General features: G+C 36.3%; 1 protein-coding gene across 3 annotated transcripts in view; it reads left to right on the top strand.

Moving 5' to 3' along the window:
- The window catches only part of PTBP3 (polypyrimidine tract binding protein 3), a 115,823-nt gene that overhangs the window by 74,648 nt on the left and 23,882 nt on the right, over window positions 1-17,293 (top strand). For all 3 annotated transcript variants that reach the window (XM_077769872.1, XM_077769871.1, XM_077769873.1), the window contains 2 exons: window positions 4,510-4,620; window positions 6,003-6,177. In XM_077769872.1, coding sequence (XP_077625998.1) covers window positions 4,510-4,620; window positions 6,003-6,177 — 286 coding nt within the window. The remainder of the gene's footprint in view (window positions 1-4,509; window positions 4,621-6,002; window positions 6,178-17,293) is intronic.

The following is a 17,293-nucleotide window of genomic DNA, read 5'->3' as shown; positions in this document are numbered from 1 at the left end:
GCCATCAGTTAGCCTTGAGTTTAGTGAGAGTCTTGTGGTCCTGTCCTGTCATTCCATTTATTGTTTCCCTGAGAGCAGTAACAAACCTTGTTTCTCTCCCAAAAGATCATGGGGTCCTTCAGAGTGAAAAGGAGTAATTCTGAGAGTCCTTAATAGTAAGCAGAATTCTCAGCCTTTCAGTTGCCGGACTCCTTTGTTTAATCCTCCTTTCCCTTGCTGTTGGAATGAAATCAAAGTCCTTACCAAGGCCATTAGGGCCCCACATGCAGACTTGTCTCCCCATCTCTTTAACCTCATTTCTTAACACTCTTCTGCTTATTTAACCCCTGGCATTTCTGGCCCTTTGACCGGCTTCCCCTCCCCCCAGTTTACCTATGTCTTAGTCTGTTTCTATATTATGTTCCTTCCAAAACACTCTTCACTGAGACAGTCACTTAGTTGAATCTACGTCATTCAGCTTTCAGCTCAAATTTACCTCAGTCTTTCTCTCATTACATTAAATGAGCACTCTCCCCTAGTACTCTGTATCATAGCCAACTAAAGTGTACTATAGCATGATTAAGGATACAGGGTCTAGAGCTGGTTTGAATCCTGGCTTTTCCACTTACTACCTCAGTAACCCTGGGTGTATATATATATAACGTACACACACACACACACACACACACACACACACACACACACACACACTCAAGGAGCTTTCAGTCTAATTAAAGGAGACAAATATGTAAACAAATGCATAGGACAGTATAAGTAAAACAAAAATATATATGAGACCAAGAAGGGAGTAATACTCAAAAAAGAGAATGAACTCTGTTGATATCTGGGAGAGGCTGGGAATTTTCTGGTGGCATTACTTTCATGAGCTGAGTTTTGGAAAAGATAAGTGAAAATATACTAAGTATTAGGCATAGAGTTCTAAGAAAAGAGAACAGCCACGTGTATAGGCATAGATGTCTGAAGTCCCTTGGTATATTTAGAGAACTAGACACAGCCACACATTGTGGGTGTAAATAGTTTAATATAAAAAGTATCCGGAAATGTGGTTTGAGAAGCAAACCAGAGCAAAATTATATATGATAGAATCTTACTTGTAGTTTAGAACACTACCTGTGGCTGCAGTAAAAAGTCCGTTACTACTCCTTTACCCAGCACTCAGATTGTGCACTTACATAGATTGGGGAGTGCTTGTGATCACAGCATCACCAAGGAAGGAAATAAGAAAATACAAGACCTGGGACGCCTGGGTGGCTCAGTCAGTTAAGCGTCCGACTTCAGCTCAGATCATGATCTCACAGTTCGTGGGTTCGAGCCCCACGTCGGGCTCTGTGCTGACAGCTAGCTCAGAGCCTGAAGTCTGCTTCAGATTCTGTGTCTCCCTCTCTCTCTGACCCTCCCCTGCTCATGCTGTCTCAATCTCTCTCTCAAAAATAAATAAAACATTAAAAAACATTTCAAAAAAAAAAAAGAAAATACAAGACCTTTTCCCATGAATGCTTATATCTTAAAGAAAGATAATGACGTAACAATCTATATTCTTTGGCAGTCAGCCGATAAGGTAAGTTTGGTATTTTGTAAATTTTAAGAATATTCTCTAGGACACACAGGGTGTACTAAGGAAATGCCTGTGACGGGACCAAAATTTTCATTAAAAGAACAAAAAAGATTCCTAATGTTTTTTAGAACACTTAAATGAGAGCTTAAGATCCCAAAGTTTGTTTTGTTTTGTTTTTGAGAGAGAGCAAGGGTGCAGGTGAGCAAGAGGCAGAGAGAGGGAGGGAGGGAGAATCCCACAGGGAGGCAGAGAGAGAGAAACAGGGCTCACCCCAGGCAGGCTTGTATTTTACCTGAAGCTGATCTTGATCTCGGGCTCACCGGAAGCAGGGAATGAGATCACTTGAAGTGTGGTTCATGCTCACCCAAACCAGGGCTTAGGCTCACCTGATGTCGGACTCAAACTCACAAAATGTGAGATCGTGACCGGAGCCAAAGTCAGATGCTTAAAGACTGAGCCACACAGGTGTCCAAGATCCCAAAGTTTTAGACTCTGAAATATGGCCATAATTAAATTAACTGTGTTTCTTTAAAAATTTCAGTAAAGAATCCTCAGACTATCTAATTTTAAGTAATAACATTTTTTGGTGAGCCCTTCTAAGACGAATTGGTTCTGCAAATCTTGTTCAATGGTGTTACCTCCTGTAAGAAGTATTTGACTCTAAGCTGATTATATGTTAAAGAACATTTTGCCAAAAATGAGTATTTGGATTTTAGGAAAGTTTATTTTATTTTGGGTGGGTTTTAAAGTATATATGAATTTACCATTTTAACTATTTTAATTGTACAGTTCAGTGACGTTAAATACACTCACATTGTTTTCCAGTTATCACCAAGCACTTTATATCTCCAAAAAGATTTTTGTCTTCCTAAACTGAAACTCCTGTACCCATTAAACAATACCTCCCCATTCCCCTCTTCTCTCAGCCCTTGGCAGCCACCATTCTATTTGCTATCTACGAATTTGACTTCTTTAGATTATATAAGTGGAACCATGGATAATTTGTTCTTTTGTGACTAGCTTATTTCACTTAAGTGTCATTAAGGTTCATCCATGTGGTAGCATGTATCAAAATATCTTTTCTTTTAAAGGCAGAATAATACTCCATTGTATGTGTTTACCACATTTTTGTTTATCCATTCTTGTGTGGGTGGACATTGAGGTTGCTTCCATCTTTTGCACGTAATGAGTCTCTGCTTTTGCTTCTTTTGGGCTTATACTAAGAAGTGGAATTATTGAATCATATGGTAATTTTTTTTAATTTTCTTGAAGAACCAGCATCCTGTTTTCCAGAACAGCTACACCATTTTACATTCCTACCAACAGTGCACAAGGATTCTGTTTTCTCCACATCCTCCCCAGCCCTAGATATTTTCTGGGTTGTTTTTTGTTTGTTTTTTGATAAAAGCTGTCCTAATTAATGAGTGTGAGGTAGAATCTCATTGCGTTTTTATTTGCATTTCCCTAATGATTAGTGGTGCTGAACATCTTTTCATGTGTTTATTGACTATTTGTTTATTTTCTTAAGTCCTTTGCTAATTTTTAAATTGAAATTTAGTTGTTGTTGAATTATAGGAATTCTTTATATATATTCTGGATAGTCACCCCTTACTGGATATATGATTTACAAGTATGTTCTGTTTTGTGGGTTGCTGTTTCATTCTGTTGATAGTGTCTTTTGATGCACAAGTCTTAAATTTTGATGTAATAGAAGTTACCTATTCTTTTGCTGCTGTGCTTTAGGATTTTTGTTTCTTACCATTCTTTCTAAAGGTAATTAAAAGGGAGGATCATTTGGCTATTAAGGACACTCATACATAGTATTTGATAATAGTGATAATAGCAAATTCTTACCAGTATAGGGAATAATTATCTTTCTGTTCTTAAAAGTGGATGGACAAGCTTCTGGCTGATTAAGATCCACATTTAAGATGGGATATAAGAAGAAAACAAAATTGATGGTAGTAACTGTTAACTGTGGCTGTTGGTGGTGGACTAGAAGCAAGTATTATAAGAATATTGGTAACCAGGAATCTGTCAGGAAATCTTCCCCACACTGTTTATTTCTTTTCTCCAGAGACACTTCCGAGAGGCATTCTTTGACCATTCTTGTACCTTCCCAAGTTACATTCCTGTTCACTATTATCCCTTTTCCTTTTATTTGTATTCATAACACTTTTTTATGATGAAACATTGTTATTTATTTATCGTCTATCTTTCCAAAGGGCAGAGACTTTTTGTTGTTATTCACTGCTGATTTCCCAGGGCTTAGAACAGTGCTGTTTGAATATTGGATGAATTAACAGAGCAGCCTGTAGAGGAACATTTTATAGTTTTTCTGCCTACAAAAATCTTAAGAAGTTGATGCTGATTCTTGAGGTGAAATGGATGATCCATATGACCCTTCCACTTCCATTCATATGCTTTGTAATATCATTATCTTGTAACAGTAATTAATTCCTATTGTAGTCTCATGTTTTTAGTATTGTGCCATTTATCACATACTTAAAATAGGTTAAATATTTGAGTGCCTATTGTGTGTCAGGCACTGTTTTAACTCCTGTGCAGATGTTGAAACATTAACATCTTGGGCTTGATTTAAGTCATTTTTGTACCAAAGTTTTAATAGAGGAAATTTTTTTCATTTGGGGACACCTCAGTGGCTCAGTCGGTTAAGCTTCTGACTCTTGATTTCGGCTCAGGTTGTGATCTCATGGTTCATGAGTTTGAGCCCCACATCAGGCGCTGCGCTGATAGCACAGAGCCTGCTTTGGATTCTCTCCCTCCCTCTCTGTTCCTCCCCTCCTTACTCTCTCTCTCTCTCTCTCTCTCTCAAAATAAATTAAAAAATATATATATATATATGGAATGGAATTCATGAATCAAGTTATATTTATAAAAGTACATTAGCCTAATTTTTACCTTAGATTTAACCTAATGTGAACTTTTTCCAGATATTTTCTAAATTTGGCACAGTCTTGAAGATTATCACCTTTACAAAGAATAACCAGTTTCAAGCCTTGCTTCAGTATGCTGACCCAGTGAATGCACATTATGCCAAAATGGTAATTATGATCTTTTTTCATTTTTCATTTGTTAATCAGTCTTCAGTGATGCCAAAGAATGCCATCATGTCTTCTCCCTTGCTGCAGTTTACTGTGTGTTTTTAATTGTAGTAAGATATACATAATGTAAAATTTATTGCTTTTAAATGTACTGTTCCATAGGCTTTTTAAAATAATAAGCTGAAGATTACTTTCTTCATGTGAAATGTTTCAAATCATTTATCACTTCTCAGATCTTTGGGACTCATTTCTGTCATATTTTTAAAGTTTAGAAGCGGAGCACAGTATTCCTGATAAAATCTGAATAATATAGTAGAATTATCTTTTTTCTTATATCTTCATTTTTATTCAGTCGCCTGAAGATTGTATTTTTGTAACCATATTCACTACTGAATTTTGTTGAGCTCTGATTTGGTGAAGATCCTACACTGTAGGAAGTTTTCTCTTGTTGGTTTATATTGTCTTTACTACATGAGTGCTTGACTTTTGATAAGTAGAAAATTTGGTATTCAATTTGATTATATTTGACTCATCTATTGAGATCTTTTCCTAACCCGAATTCTGTCTTGTATCAGGATCTGAATTATTTCTAATTTCTTTTCAAGGATCGGGACAGTGTGAGGTACACACTCTCTGCCTCTTGATTAGGAATATGGACTTTATATTTGCCGTACTTTTTGCCTGCATATATTATTTGTTACCTCTATGATGATGTACTCATCAATAACTGTTTATAAGTCAGTGTTTTTTGTATATTTGCATTTTTCGTGTGTTTTGGTTTCTGGTATCTTTTTATAAACTTGAGCATTTGTGGAAGTCAAGTAGCTGTGTATATCCCTTTGATAAGTTTTCATTATTGTGAAGGGGGAAGAATTACTGATCTTTGGTCTTACATAAGAACTGACTGCAAAATTTCCCTCATTTATTATTCAAAGTACTATAAAATAAGTTTTCAAGAGAAAAAAATACATTTACAAAGCTTTTACTTCATCTTAAACTATGTAAAGTGTGCTAAAGAAATAAGATGAAAATATAAAATCAGGTCATCTTTAAACATTTGTTGTGGACAAAATAATCATAATGATAGCTAGTGCTGTGCTCAATAATGTGTGAGTTTTCCAAGCTTTTACTTCTCTCCTTTCATTTGATCTTACCATAGACAAGAAAGAGATTATTATGACATTGTAGAAAACCTGGAAGAGTTTCTTTTTCTGTCTTATGTTCACACAGTTAGTGAGAGAGGTAAAAGTAAACACAGGTCTTTGACTTTTAGTCCATTGCTCTCTGCTTTACACCTGATTGCCACCCTGTGTCAAAGTAGAGGCTACTTGATTTATCAGTGTTATCTTGCAAAACATCAGTCCCTTTCTTACATGCTTTAGGCTCTGGATGGCCAGAATATCTATAATGCATGCTGCACTCTGCGTATTGACTTCTCCAAGCTCACCAGCCTTAATGTGAAATATAATAATGACAAAAGCAGAGACTTCACTCGTTTAGACCTTCCTACCGGTGATGGCCAGCCATCCCTTGAACCCCCTATGGCTGCTGCTTTTGGTGAGTAGTTCCGTTTTGAGTCACAAAGCAAGTTTTCTGAAGCTGTAAGTTGTATTTATTAATCTGTGTATATCGGCCTTTTTCTTCTTGGATTCTCTCAGGATTTCTAAAGAAAAGAAAAAATCTTGGAACAAAATGTGTCTCTTAATTAAATCTTAATATTAATAGATCCTATTAGTTGGCAAAACAAATGAGTATCTGAAATCGAGTTAAAAATTTATTTTCTAACATTAATCTTACTCATTTTTTATAATCCGTACAACCATTTGCTTCAAATTAATACTTTCACGTTAACATTGCTTTAAATGTGCTGACGTATAGCCACAGAATATTGGTATATGTGTTCTTGAGAGAAATACTGTTTCCTTTTTGAAGTAGTGATATTTTATTTATTTTTAAATGTTTTTTATTTTTAACATATAAAAGAGAGAGAGTGAGTGAGCAGGAGAGGGGCAGAGAGAGAGGGAGACAGAATCCCAAGCAGGCTCCATGCTGTCACTGCAGAGCCCGATGTAGGGTTCAGACCCATGAACCATGAGATCATTAATTACCTGAGCTGAAACCAAGAGTCGGACGCTTAACCAACTGAGCCACCCCGGTGCCCCTGAAGTAGTGACATTTTTAAAAAGGGCCTAAATTAGTGGTATGTTCTTCCTCTGTTCAAAGAAGGGGATTTGTTTTGTTTTTTAAAAATCAGAACTCCCATCTGTACCTTAAGTTGGTGTGAAGTTGTATTTTTGCATTACTGAAAATACAACCTTCTGAGTTATCCCTACAAATGTTGCTATGAAGGGCTTTTTTATTTCAAATTTGTTACCAATATATTTATACTTTTAAAACAACTATTTATGTAAAGGAAGAAGCAGGGGATGGCCCAGTTGGGTATATCATAGGTTGATGTATGCTGCTTTTAGGTTTTGCAGCCCTCAAAGGTGTGATTTGTTATCTAGATAAAGTATTAAGTTTTATTACCTTTCATGATTAGTTTTCCTTTCCCAGATGACACCATAAAATATTGCTCATTGAGACCTTAAGTGATATTTAGTCCTTATTTATTTTACAGGTGAGAAAAATGAATCCTTAGACAAATGTCCAACATTTTCTGGAAAATAGTTTGTAACTTTATTTTAAAGTAGAATTTTTTTATTATTTGTAATTGAGAAAGCCAAATGAATTGTTCAGTTCATGTTCCTAAATTGTTAATGTTTCTGTCTTGGTCTAACCAAATATTTGTGTTTTATATTTGTTACGAGCCTCTACTTACATGTCCGATTTGGCAGAGCCAGAGGTCTTTGTAATTACAATTTCAAGAACATATGATAGAAATTGAGGCTGTCGTTCAAGTTTACCAAAACTTTGCTATCAAATGCAGAACTGCACTAATTCCAGTAACTGAATATATACTATTGATGTAATTAATTATACTTTGTGGTAGGAGGACATTTTTAAAATACGATCAAGAATTTTGGTTTCTGAACATAAAATAACAGAGTAGTAACATCCTTTTTCATCGTTTTAATAAATCCTTAGTCATTGCAAAGTAATGTCTACATCTTAAAGAGAACTGATTCGTCAACAGAGAACAATACTTTTTTGCATATTATGTGAAAGTTTACTCTGCCTCTTGCTAATATTTAACACAATTCACTATTCCCTTCTTTTTTCTCTTGGCTTGTACAATACCACTCTCCTGACTTTTTCCTACCTCACTATCTTTTCTTTCTTTTTTAAAGGTTCTTTACTGTTCCTAGGGTTAAGTCATAAGCACTCTCTCCCTGTTTTTAGTGATACACATTATACTTTTAGAAAATCTTCTAAAATATGCAAATATATATTTTAACACCCATGTAGTTATCATCCAGATTAAGAAATAATATATGTATACATCCTGAAGAAGCAATCTTTGTAGCCCTCTCATTGATTATGTTCCTTCCTTTTCTCTGACAAGATGATCAGTCTCAAATTTGATGATATTCTTTCTTTTGCTTTAATGCCCTTTCCTTGTATATGTTTTTCTTACCACTCATTATGCAGCCCTAAGTGTTAATTTAAACATTTTTTCTTCTTTATTTAGAATTTTATGTAAATGGCATCATGCTCTTCATTTTCTTTTGTGATTTGTGATTCATCCATATTTATATACTCGTCCTCAGTACCATCAAGTGTATAGATATCCATTGTATGAATATGCCACAGTTTGTTTACCCATTGTATTGTTGATAGTCATTTGGGTTGTTTTAATTTGAGGTCATTATGGACAATGCTGCAATGAAACATCCCTGATTACCCATGAGGTTAAACATATCTTTATTTATCAGCCATTCTCCTTTTATGAATTTACTGTTTTAACTTTTTTACCTATTTTTGTGTTTGGTGTCTTGTTTTTTCCTTTTTCTTTTTTTTGTGGGAATTATTCTTCTATATATCCCACACACTAATCCTTTGTTGGCTACCTGTGTTTGAGATAGTTTCTTCCATTTTTGGGTTATTGGTTTATTCTTGTTATGGTATTTTTATTTAGTCAAATTTATTTGCCATTTCCTTTATATTTCTGTTTTTTTGTATCTTGTTTAAGAATTCCTTTGTTTCCCTGACGTCATAAAGATACATATTTAAATTCTAAAGTCTATAGTATTTTAGGGGCGCTTGGGTGGCTTAGTTGGTTAAGCATTCACCTCTTAGTTTCAGCTCAGGTCATGATCTCATAGTTGTGAGTTCGACCAGTTGTGAGTTCGACCGTGCTGATGATGCAGAGCCTGCTTGGGATTCTCTGTCTCCGTCTCTGCCCCTCCCCCACCTGCGCTGTCTCTCTCTCTCTCAAAATAAATAAACTTTATAGTATTTTAGTAACTTTATTTTGAAATAATTTAAGTTGTAAGATTAGTACAAAGAATTCCCTTGTATCTAGAATCATCCAAGATTCCTCAGTTAACATCATGCCACATTTACTTCATCTCTCTGATTACACTGAAGAAGTGGGTAGTTGTTTTTTCTTTTTCCCCTTAATTATTGGAGAGTTAGTTGCAAGTATGATGCCTCTTTACCTCTGGATACTCAGGGTATATTTTCTAAGAACAAGAACATTCTTACTGAACACAGTTCACTTATCAAAATCAGGAAATAAATATTTATATGATACTATTATCTAATCCATAGACCTTTTAGAAATTTGCCTGTTGCAAAAGTTATGTTCTTTATAAGAGAATTTTTTCTGGTAAAGACCCAAACCAGTATCAGGCTAATTTATTTGGCACGTCTTTAGAGTCTTTAATTTGGAACATTCCTTCATTCTTTGTCTTTCATAATATTTGCATTGGTGAAGATTTCAGGTTGGGTATTTCATAGAATGTTCTCAATATAAATGTCTGTTTTTTTGGCTAAAACAGTGTTGTGTCTTTCTCAGTTGGTTACATCAGGAGACACAAGATGCCAGTTTATCTAATCCCTGATGATACTAACTTTGATCACTTATTAAGGTGGTTTCTGCCAAGTTTCTTCCCAGTAAAGTTACTGTTTTTCTCCATAATTAATTTGCAGGGTGATATATTGACACTGTATAAATAATCCTGTTCCTTATCACTTTTCACTCTTGAATTTTATCATCTATTGCCAAATGTTGTTACTATGATGGTAACCTTATTGGAGATTGTTAATCCCATCATTCCTTCAATGCTTATTAGCTGGAATTTTATTGTAAAGGACTTTTTTTTTTACCACCACTCCCTTCATTTATTAATTCAATTCATTTTGAATAAATTTGACCTCTAACGTTGTGTGAATTTAAGGTGTGTAACACATTACTTTGATACATTTATATATAATATTGTCTGTCTAAATTCATTACACTGTGCTTTAGGTCTCTATGCTTATATATTACTCATTTATTTCTTTTGTCGGTGTGGTCTTATAGATTGTTATTCTGATCTATGGGTCTTATGCTATAATTTTTCATTTTATGTTCAACCTGTCTGAGGTTGGCCAGTGGGAGCCCTTTCACACTGATTTCTGTGGCCCTTTGACATGTCCCCATTATCATTTGAACATTTCCTAACTTTCTGGCTGAAGATATTTCAGCTCTTCTTTACTTTCCTTGCCTTAGTGCTGCAATCGGCTACTTTTCCAGTGAGACCTGGTTCCTTTTAGTGGGAAACGTTTTTTTGAAATCAATATCCAGGCATTAGATGTACTCATTATTAATAGGAACATCGTTGCTTCTAGGCACTTTAAATGAACATTACTGGGATACATGTGTATGTGTACATCATAAATATATTTCTCTGTGTGTGCTTCATAAATATATGTCTGTGGGTGGTTAAAAACCCACTACTAATACCTTCAGTTCCAATCCTGCACCCTTTTCATGGTGTTACCTCTCTGCTTCAAGAATGAGATACTTAGTTTCTGTTAGCTTCAATTTGTTTACTTATTTGCTCAATCTTACACAAAGCGTGGTTTTAGAGTTGTTAACACATAGCATTAACTTCAGCTGAATATTCGTTGAAGTAGTTTCGTGGGAGTTATTAATGAGTCTGTTTGTTAGTCTCTCCTTTCATCATCACCACAAGTCTCAATACCTGATGGAATAAATCGTTTTACCTTATTCTTCAAGAGTGTCTTTGCAATTCTTCATTATTTTGCCTATGAATTTTAGGGTCCGCTTGTCACATCCTCAAGGAAAAAAACTATTAGAGTTTTGGTTAGATTGCATTGACTTTCTAAATCACTTACAAGATAATTGACATCTTTACAATGGAGTCTCCCAGTCTTTGAACATTGTACATCTCTTAATTTTTTTTAATGTTCCTTAATGTCTTTCCAGAGAGTTTGGTGACTTTCGGTGTCTCCATAAACATTTGCATGCTTTCTTATATTTATTCCTCAGAACCATACTTTTAAAATGCTTATCTTAGAGAGAAGGAGTGCAAGCAGGGGAAGGGCAGAGAAGAGAGACAGAATCTGAAGCAGGCGCCAAGCTCTGATATGTCAGCAAAGAGCCCAACGTGGGGCTCAAACCCACAGGCCATGAGATCATGACCTGAGCCAAAGTTGGACATTTAACCGACTAAACCACCCAGGTGCTCCAGGACCATACATTTTAGATTCTAATTCTAGGAGTGCTTGGGTGGCTGAGTCGGTTAAGTGTCCGACTTCAGCTCAGGTCATGATCACACGGTTCGTGGGTTCGAGCTCCACATCGGCCTCTGTGCTGACACCTAGCTCAGAGCCTGGAACCTGCATCAGATTCTGTGTCTCCCTCTCTCTCCGACCCTCTCCTGCTCACGCTGCCCCTCTCTCTCTCTCTGTCTGTCTCTCTCTCTCTCTCTCGCTCAAAAAAAAAAATACATTAGAAAAATAGATTCTAATTCTAGACCTACTATTTAGGATCTGTGTGACTTGGGGCAAATTGCTTAACTGCTCTGCACTTTTGTTTATTCATATGTGAAATGAGCATGGGATGCCTGGGTGACTCAGTTTGTTAAGCATCCAACTCTTGATTTCAGTTAAGGTCATGATCTCCCAGTTTATGAGTTCGAGCCCCACATCAGGTTCTGTGCTGATAGCATGGAACCTGCTTGGGATTCTCTATCCCTCTCTCTCTGCTCCTACCCTGCTTGCTTGCTCTCTCTCTCTCTCAAAAGTAAACATTTTTTTTACAAAAGCTATTTAAAATAGAATATTTAAAAGAATTTTTTTTAAATGCAGGACTTCATGCTAAGCTGCAGAAATCAAGCCAGTTTGGTAGTGTATTAAGGATAGATATATGATTTACATTAATGGAACAGAATACAGAGTCTAGAAATAGTCCCATATGTATATAATACATCTCTTGATTTTTCAACAATGTAAAATTCCAAGGGAAAGAAAATCTTTCCAGATGTTATTAGGTAGATATTTATACTGGAAAAAATAAACTTTTTTTTTCTGTATCTCATGCCATGCTGACAAACAGACTTTCTTGAAATGGGTATTTAAACTTAAAATGTAAGATTTAAACCTATGCAGAAGAAGTTATATACAAACCTAATGATAACCATATATCAAAAAACCACTAATAAACATTCAAAGAATAAAGAGGAAGAAATCCAAGTATATCACTAAAGAAAATCAGCAAAACATGAAGATCAGAGAAAATCAGGAACAGCCACAAAGTAAGTAATAAAATGGCAATAAACACATATCTATCAATAATTACTTTGAATATAAATGGATAGAATGCTCCAATCAAAACGGGGTGACACAAAATGGATTAAAAAACAAGACCCATCTATATGCTGCCTATAGGAGACTCATTTTAAACCTAAAGACACATTCAGATTGAAAGTAAAGGCATGGAAAAACATCTGTCATGCAAACAGATGTCAAAAGAAAACCAGAGAGTAACAGTACTTACACTGGACAAAATAGACTTAAATAAAACAAAGACTGTAACAGACAAATAAGGATGCTATGTAATTAAAAAGGGACAATCCAACAAGAAGATATAAAAATTATAAATATTTATGCACCCAGCATAGAAGCACCCAAATAACTGAAGCAGTTACTAATCCCATAAAGGAACTACTTAATAGTAATACAGTAATAGGAGGGGACTTTAACACCCCATTTACATCAATGGATAGTTCATCTAAACAAAAAAAAATCAGTAAGGAAACAGTGGCTTTGAAGGACACACCAGAACAGATGGATTTAACAGATACATTCAGAATATTCCATCCTGAAACAGCAGAATACACATTATTTGCAAGTGCACATGGAACATTCTCCAAAATAGACTACATATTAGCCCACAAAACAAATTCAAGAAGATCAAAATCATACCATGCATCTTTTCTGACTATAATGCTATGAAACTAGAAGTCAACCACAAGAAAAAAATCTGGAAAGACCATGAATCCATTGAGGTTAAATAATATGCTAGTAAACAATAAATGAGCCAACCAAGAAATAAAAGAATAAATTAAAAATTACATAGAAACAAATGATAACACAATAGTCGAAAACCTCTGGGATGCATCAAAAGTGGTTCTAAGAGGGAAGTTTATAGTAGTACTGGCCTGCCTCAGGAAGCAAGGAAAATCTCACATAAACAACCTAACCTTATACCTAAAGCTAGAAAAAGCTAGCTAGAAAAAGAGCTAGAAAAAGAACAACAAACAAAGCCCAAAACCAGCAGGACAAAAATAATAAAACATACATAAATGATAAAGAAACTATAAAACAAAACAATAGAACAGGTCAGTGAAATCAGGAGCTGGTTCTTTAGGGGGAAAAAAATCAATAAAATTGATTATTCTTTAGTCAGACTTGTCAAGAAAAAAAAAGACACCATATCACAAATGAGAGGAGAAATAACCAACACCACAGAAATACAAACAATTGTAAGAGAACATTATTAAAAACTATATGCCTGGGTGGCTCAGTTGGTTGAGCGTCCAGCTTCAGCTCAGGTCATGATCTTGTAGTTCGTGAGTTCGAGCCCCACATCGGGCTCTGTGCTGATGGCTCAGAGCCTGGAGTCTGCTTCAGATTCTGTGTCTCCCTCTCTCTCTGCCCCTCCCCTGCTCATGCTCATGCACTCTCTCTCTCTCTCAAAATAAATAAGCATTAAAATTAAAAACACACACACACACACACACACACTGCATGCCAACAAACTAGACAACCCAGAAGAAATGGTTAAATTCCTAGAAACATATATAACTATCAAAACTGAGACAGAAAGAAATAGAAAATTTGAACAGACAGTGATCAGTCAAGGTATTGAGTCAATAATCAAAAACTCCCAACAAACAAAAGCCCAGGACCAGATGGTTTTTCACAGGCAATTTCTATCAAACATTTAAAGAAGAGTTCATACCTTTTGTTCTCAAACTATTCCAAATAAAAAGAAGAGGAAGGAAAACTTCCATATTTACTCCCTGAAACCAAAATTATCCTGATACCAAAACCATATAAAGACACCACTAAAAAAGAGAACTACAGGCCAATATCCCTGATGAACATGGATGCAAAAATTCTCAATAAGATACTAACAAACTGCTTTACACAATACATTTTTTTTAAAAAAATCATTCATCATGATCAAGTGGGATATTCCTACATCACAAGCATGGTTCAGTATTTGCAAATCAACATGATACATCAATAAGAGAAAGGATAAGAACCATATTATCATTTCAGTAAATAGAAAAATCATTTCACAAAGTACAACAACCATTCATGATAAAAACACTCAACGAAGTAAGTTTAGAGGAAACATACATCAACATAATAAAGGCCATGTGTGAAAAACCCACAGCTAACATCATCCTTAAGGGGGAAACATTTGAGCTTTTTCCCCTAAGGTCAGGAACATGACAAGGATGTCTACTGTCAACACATTTATATAACATAGTACTGGACGTCCTACCCACCACAGACAACAAAAAGAAAGAAAAGGCATCCAAATTGGTAAAGAAAAGTAAAACTTTTTTTTTAATGTTTTATTTGTTTCTAGGAGAGAGAGAGAGACAGCGTAAGCAGGGGAGGATCAGAGAGAGAGGGAGTCACAGACTGGAACAGGCTCCTGGCTCTGAGCTGGCAGTCAGCACAGAGCCCGACGCGGGGCTCGAACCCACGAACCGCGAGATCATGACCTAAGCGAAAGTCGGACGCTTAACCGACTAAGCCACCCAGGCGCCCCAAGAAAAGTAAAACTTTTAATATTTGCAGATGGCATAATACCGCATATAGAAAACCCTAAAGACTCAACCAACAAACTGCTAGAACTGATCACTTTAGTAAAGTTGTGGGATATAAAATGAATGTACAGAAATCTTTTGTCTTTCTGTACGCCAGTAATGAAGCAGCAGAAAGAGAAATTAAGAAAACAATCCCATTTACAATTGCACCAAAAATAATGTAAGATATCTTATGTAAGATACCTAGGAATAAACTTAACCAAAGAGGTGAAAGACTTATACTTTGAAAACTTAAATATAAAACACTGATGAGGGGTGCCTGGGTGGCTCAGTTGGTTAAGCAGCCGACTTCGGCTCAAGTCATGATCTCACGGTTCGTGGGTTCGAGCCCCACATCTGGCTCTGTGCTGACAGCTAGCTCAGAGCCTGGAGCCTGTTTCAGATTCTGTATCTCCCTCTCTCTCTGACTCTCCCCTGCTCACACTGTCTCTCTCTCTCTCTCTCTCTCTCTCTCTCTCTCTCTCTCTCTCTCTCTCTCTCTCTCTCTCTCTCTCTCTCTCTCTCTCTCTCTCAGAAATAAATTTTAAAAATTTAAATCAATAAATAAAAAATAAAACATTGATGAAAGAAATGGAAGACAGCACAAAGAAATGGAAAGATATTCCATGCTCATGTACTGAAAGAACAAATATTTTTAAAAGACTGTCCTACCCAAAACAATTTATAGATTTAATGCAATCTCTATCAAAAAGCAACAGCAGTTTTCACAGAACTAGAACAAACAACCCTAAAATATGTATGGAACCGCAAAAGACTCCAAACAGCCAAAGCAATCTTGAAAAACAAAAGCAAAGCTGGGGACATCATAATTCTGTACTTCAGGTTATAATTACAAAGCAATAATAATCAAAATACTATGGTACTGGCATAAAAATAGACACATAGGTGAGTGGAACAGCAGAAAAAAACCCAGAAATAAACTCACAATTGTGTGGTCAGTTTTCCACAAAGCAGAAACAAATATCCAGTGGAAAAAGACAGCTTCTTCAACATACAGTGTTGGAGAAACTGGACAGCAACTTGCAAAAGAATGTGTGTAAACATGGAATATTATTCAGCCATAAAAAGCGAAATTTTGCCATTTCCAATGACATGAATGGAGGTAGAGAGTATAATGCCAAGTGAAATAAGTCAGACAAATACCACATGATATCACTCATGTGGAATTTAATATAGAAAACAAAGGAAAAAATAAGAGGAAGACCTCAATAAACAGACATTTTTTTTAAGATTTTTTTTTTTTTTGCTTGCTGTTTGGGTTCGTTGTTTTGTTTTGGGGTTTTTTGGTAATCTGTTCACCCAACATGGGGCTTGAACTCACCACCCAAGCTCAATAATGGATGAACTTTTTTTTTTTATGCATTTTATTTATATCTGAGAGAGACAGCACAAGCAGGGGAGGGTCAGAGAGAGAGGGAGACACAGAATCCGAAACAGGCTTCAGGCTCTGAGCTGGCTGTCAGCACAGAGCCCGAGGCAGGGCTCGAACCCATGAACCGCGACATCATGACCTGAGCCAAAGCTGGACGCTTAACTGACTGAGCCAGCCAGGCACCTGAACTCTTCTTTTTTTTTTTTAAGTTATTTCTTTATTTAGAGAGAGTACATGGGAAGGGCAGAGAGAATCCCAAGCCGGATCCAAACTGTCAGCACAGAGCGTGATATGGGGCTCAAACTCACAAACTGTGAAATCATGACCTGAACCAAAATCAAAGAGTCAGTCGCTTAGCTGACTGAGCCACCCAGGCGCAGCCCCCCCAACACTCTTTTAGAGAACAAACTGAGGGTTGCCAGATGGGGTGTGGGGGTGGGTTAAATAGGTGATGGGGATTAAGGAGAGCACTTGTAGTGATGAGTGAGCACTGGGTGATGAAGGGAATATCAAAGTGTTGAATCACTGTAATATACACATGAAACTAATACACTATATGTTAACAGTGCTTGAAAGATAACATCAAGAAAATCAAAGGCAGGGGCACCTGAGGAGCTCAGTCAGCTAAGCATCGACTCTTTGAGTTCAAGCCTTGTGTTGGGCTCTGTGCTGACAGTACATAGCCTGCTTGAGATTCTCTCTCTGGGGGCGCCTGGGTGGCTCAGTCGGTTAAGTGTCCGACTTCGGCTCAGATCATGATCTCACAGTTCATGGGTTCGAGCCCCGCCGCAGGCTCTGTGCTGACAGCCAGCTCAGAGCCTGGAGCCTGTTTCAGATTCTGTATCTCCCTCTCTCTCTGACCCTCCCCTACTCACCCGGTCTCTCACTCTCTCTCAGAAATAAAGCATTTTAAAAAAATTAAAAAAAAAAAAAAAAAGATTCTCTCTCTGTCCCTCCGGTGCTCTTGCGCGCACTCTCTTTCAGAAATAAATAAATAAACTTT

This window comes from Crocuta crocuta, unplaced genomic scaffold (genome assembly GCF_008692635.1).
Source record: "Crocuta crocuta isolate KB4526 unplaced genomic scaffold, BGI_CrCroc_1.0 scaffold95, whole genome shotgun sequence".
NCBI lineage: Eukaryota > Metazoa > Chordata > Mammalia > Carnivora > Hyaenidae > Crocuta > Crocuta crocuta.
The sequence above is the reverse complement of the archived record's forward strand: the minus strand, read 5'-3'. Positions and strand labels throughout refer to the sequence as shown.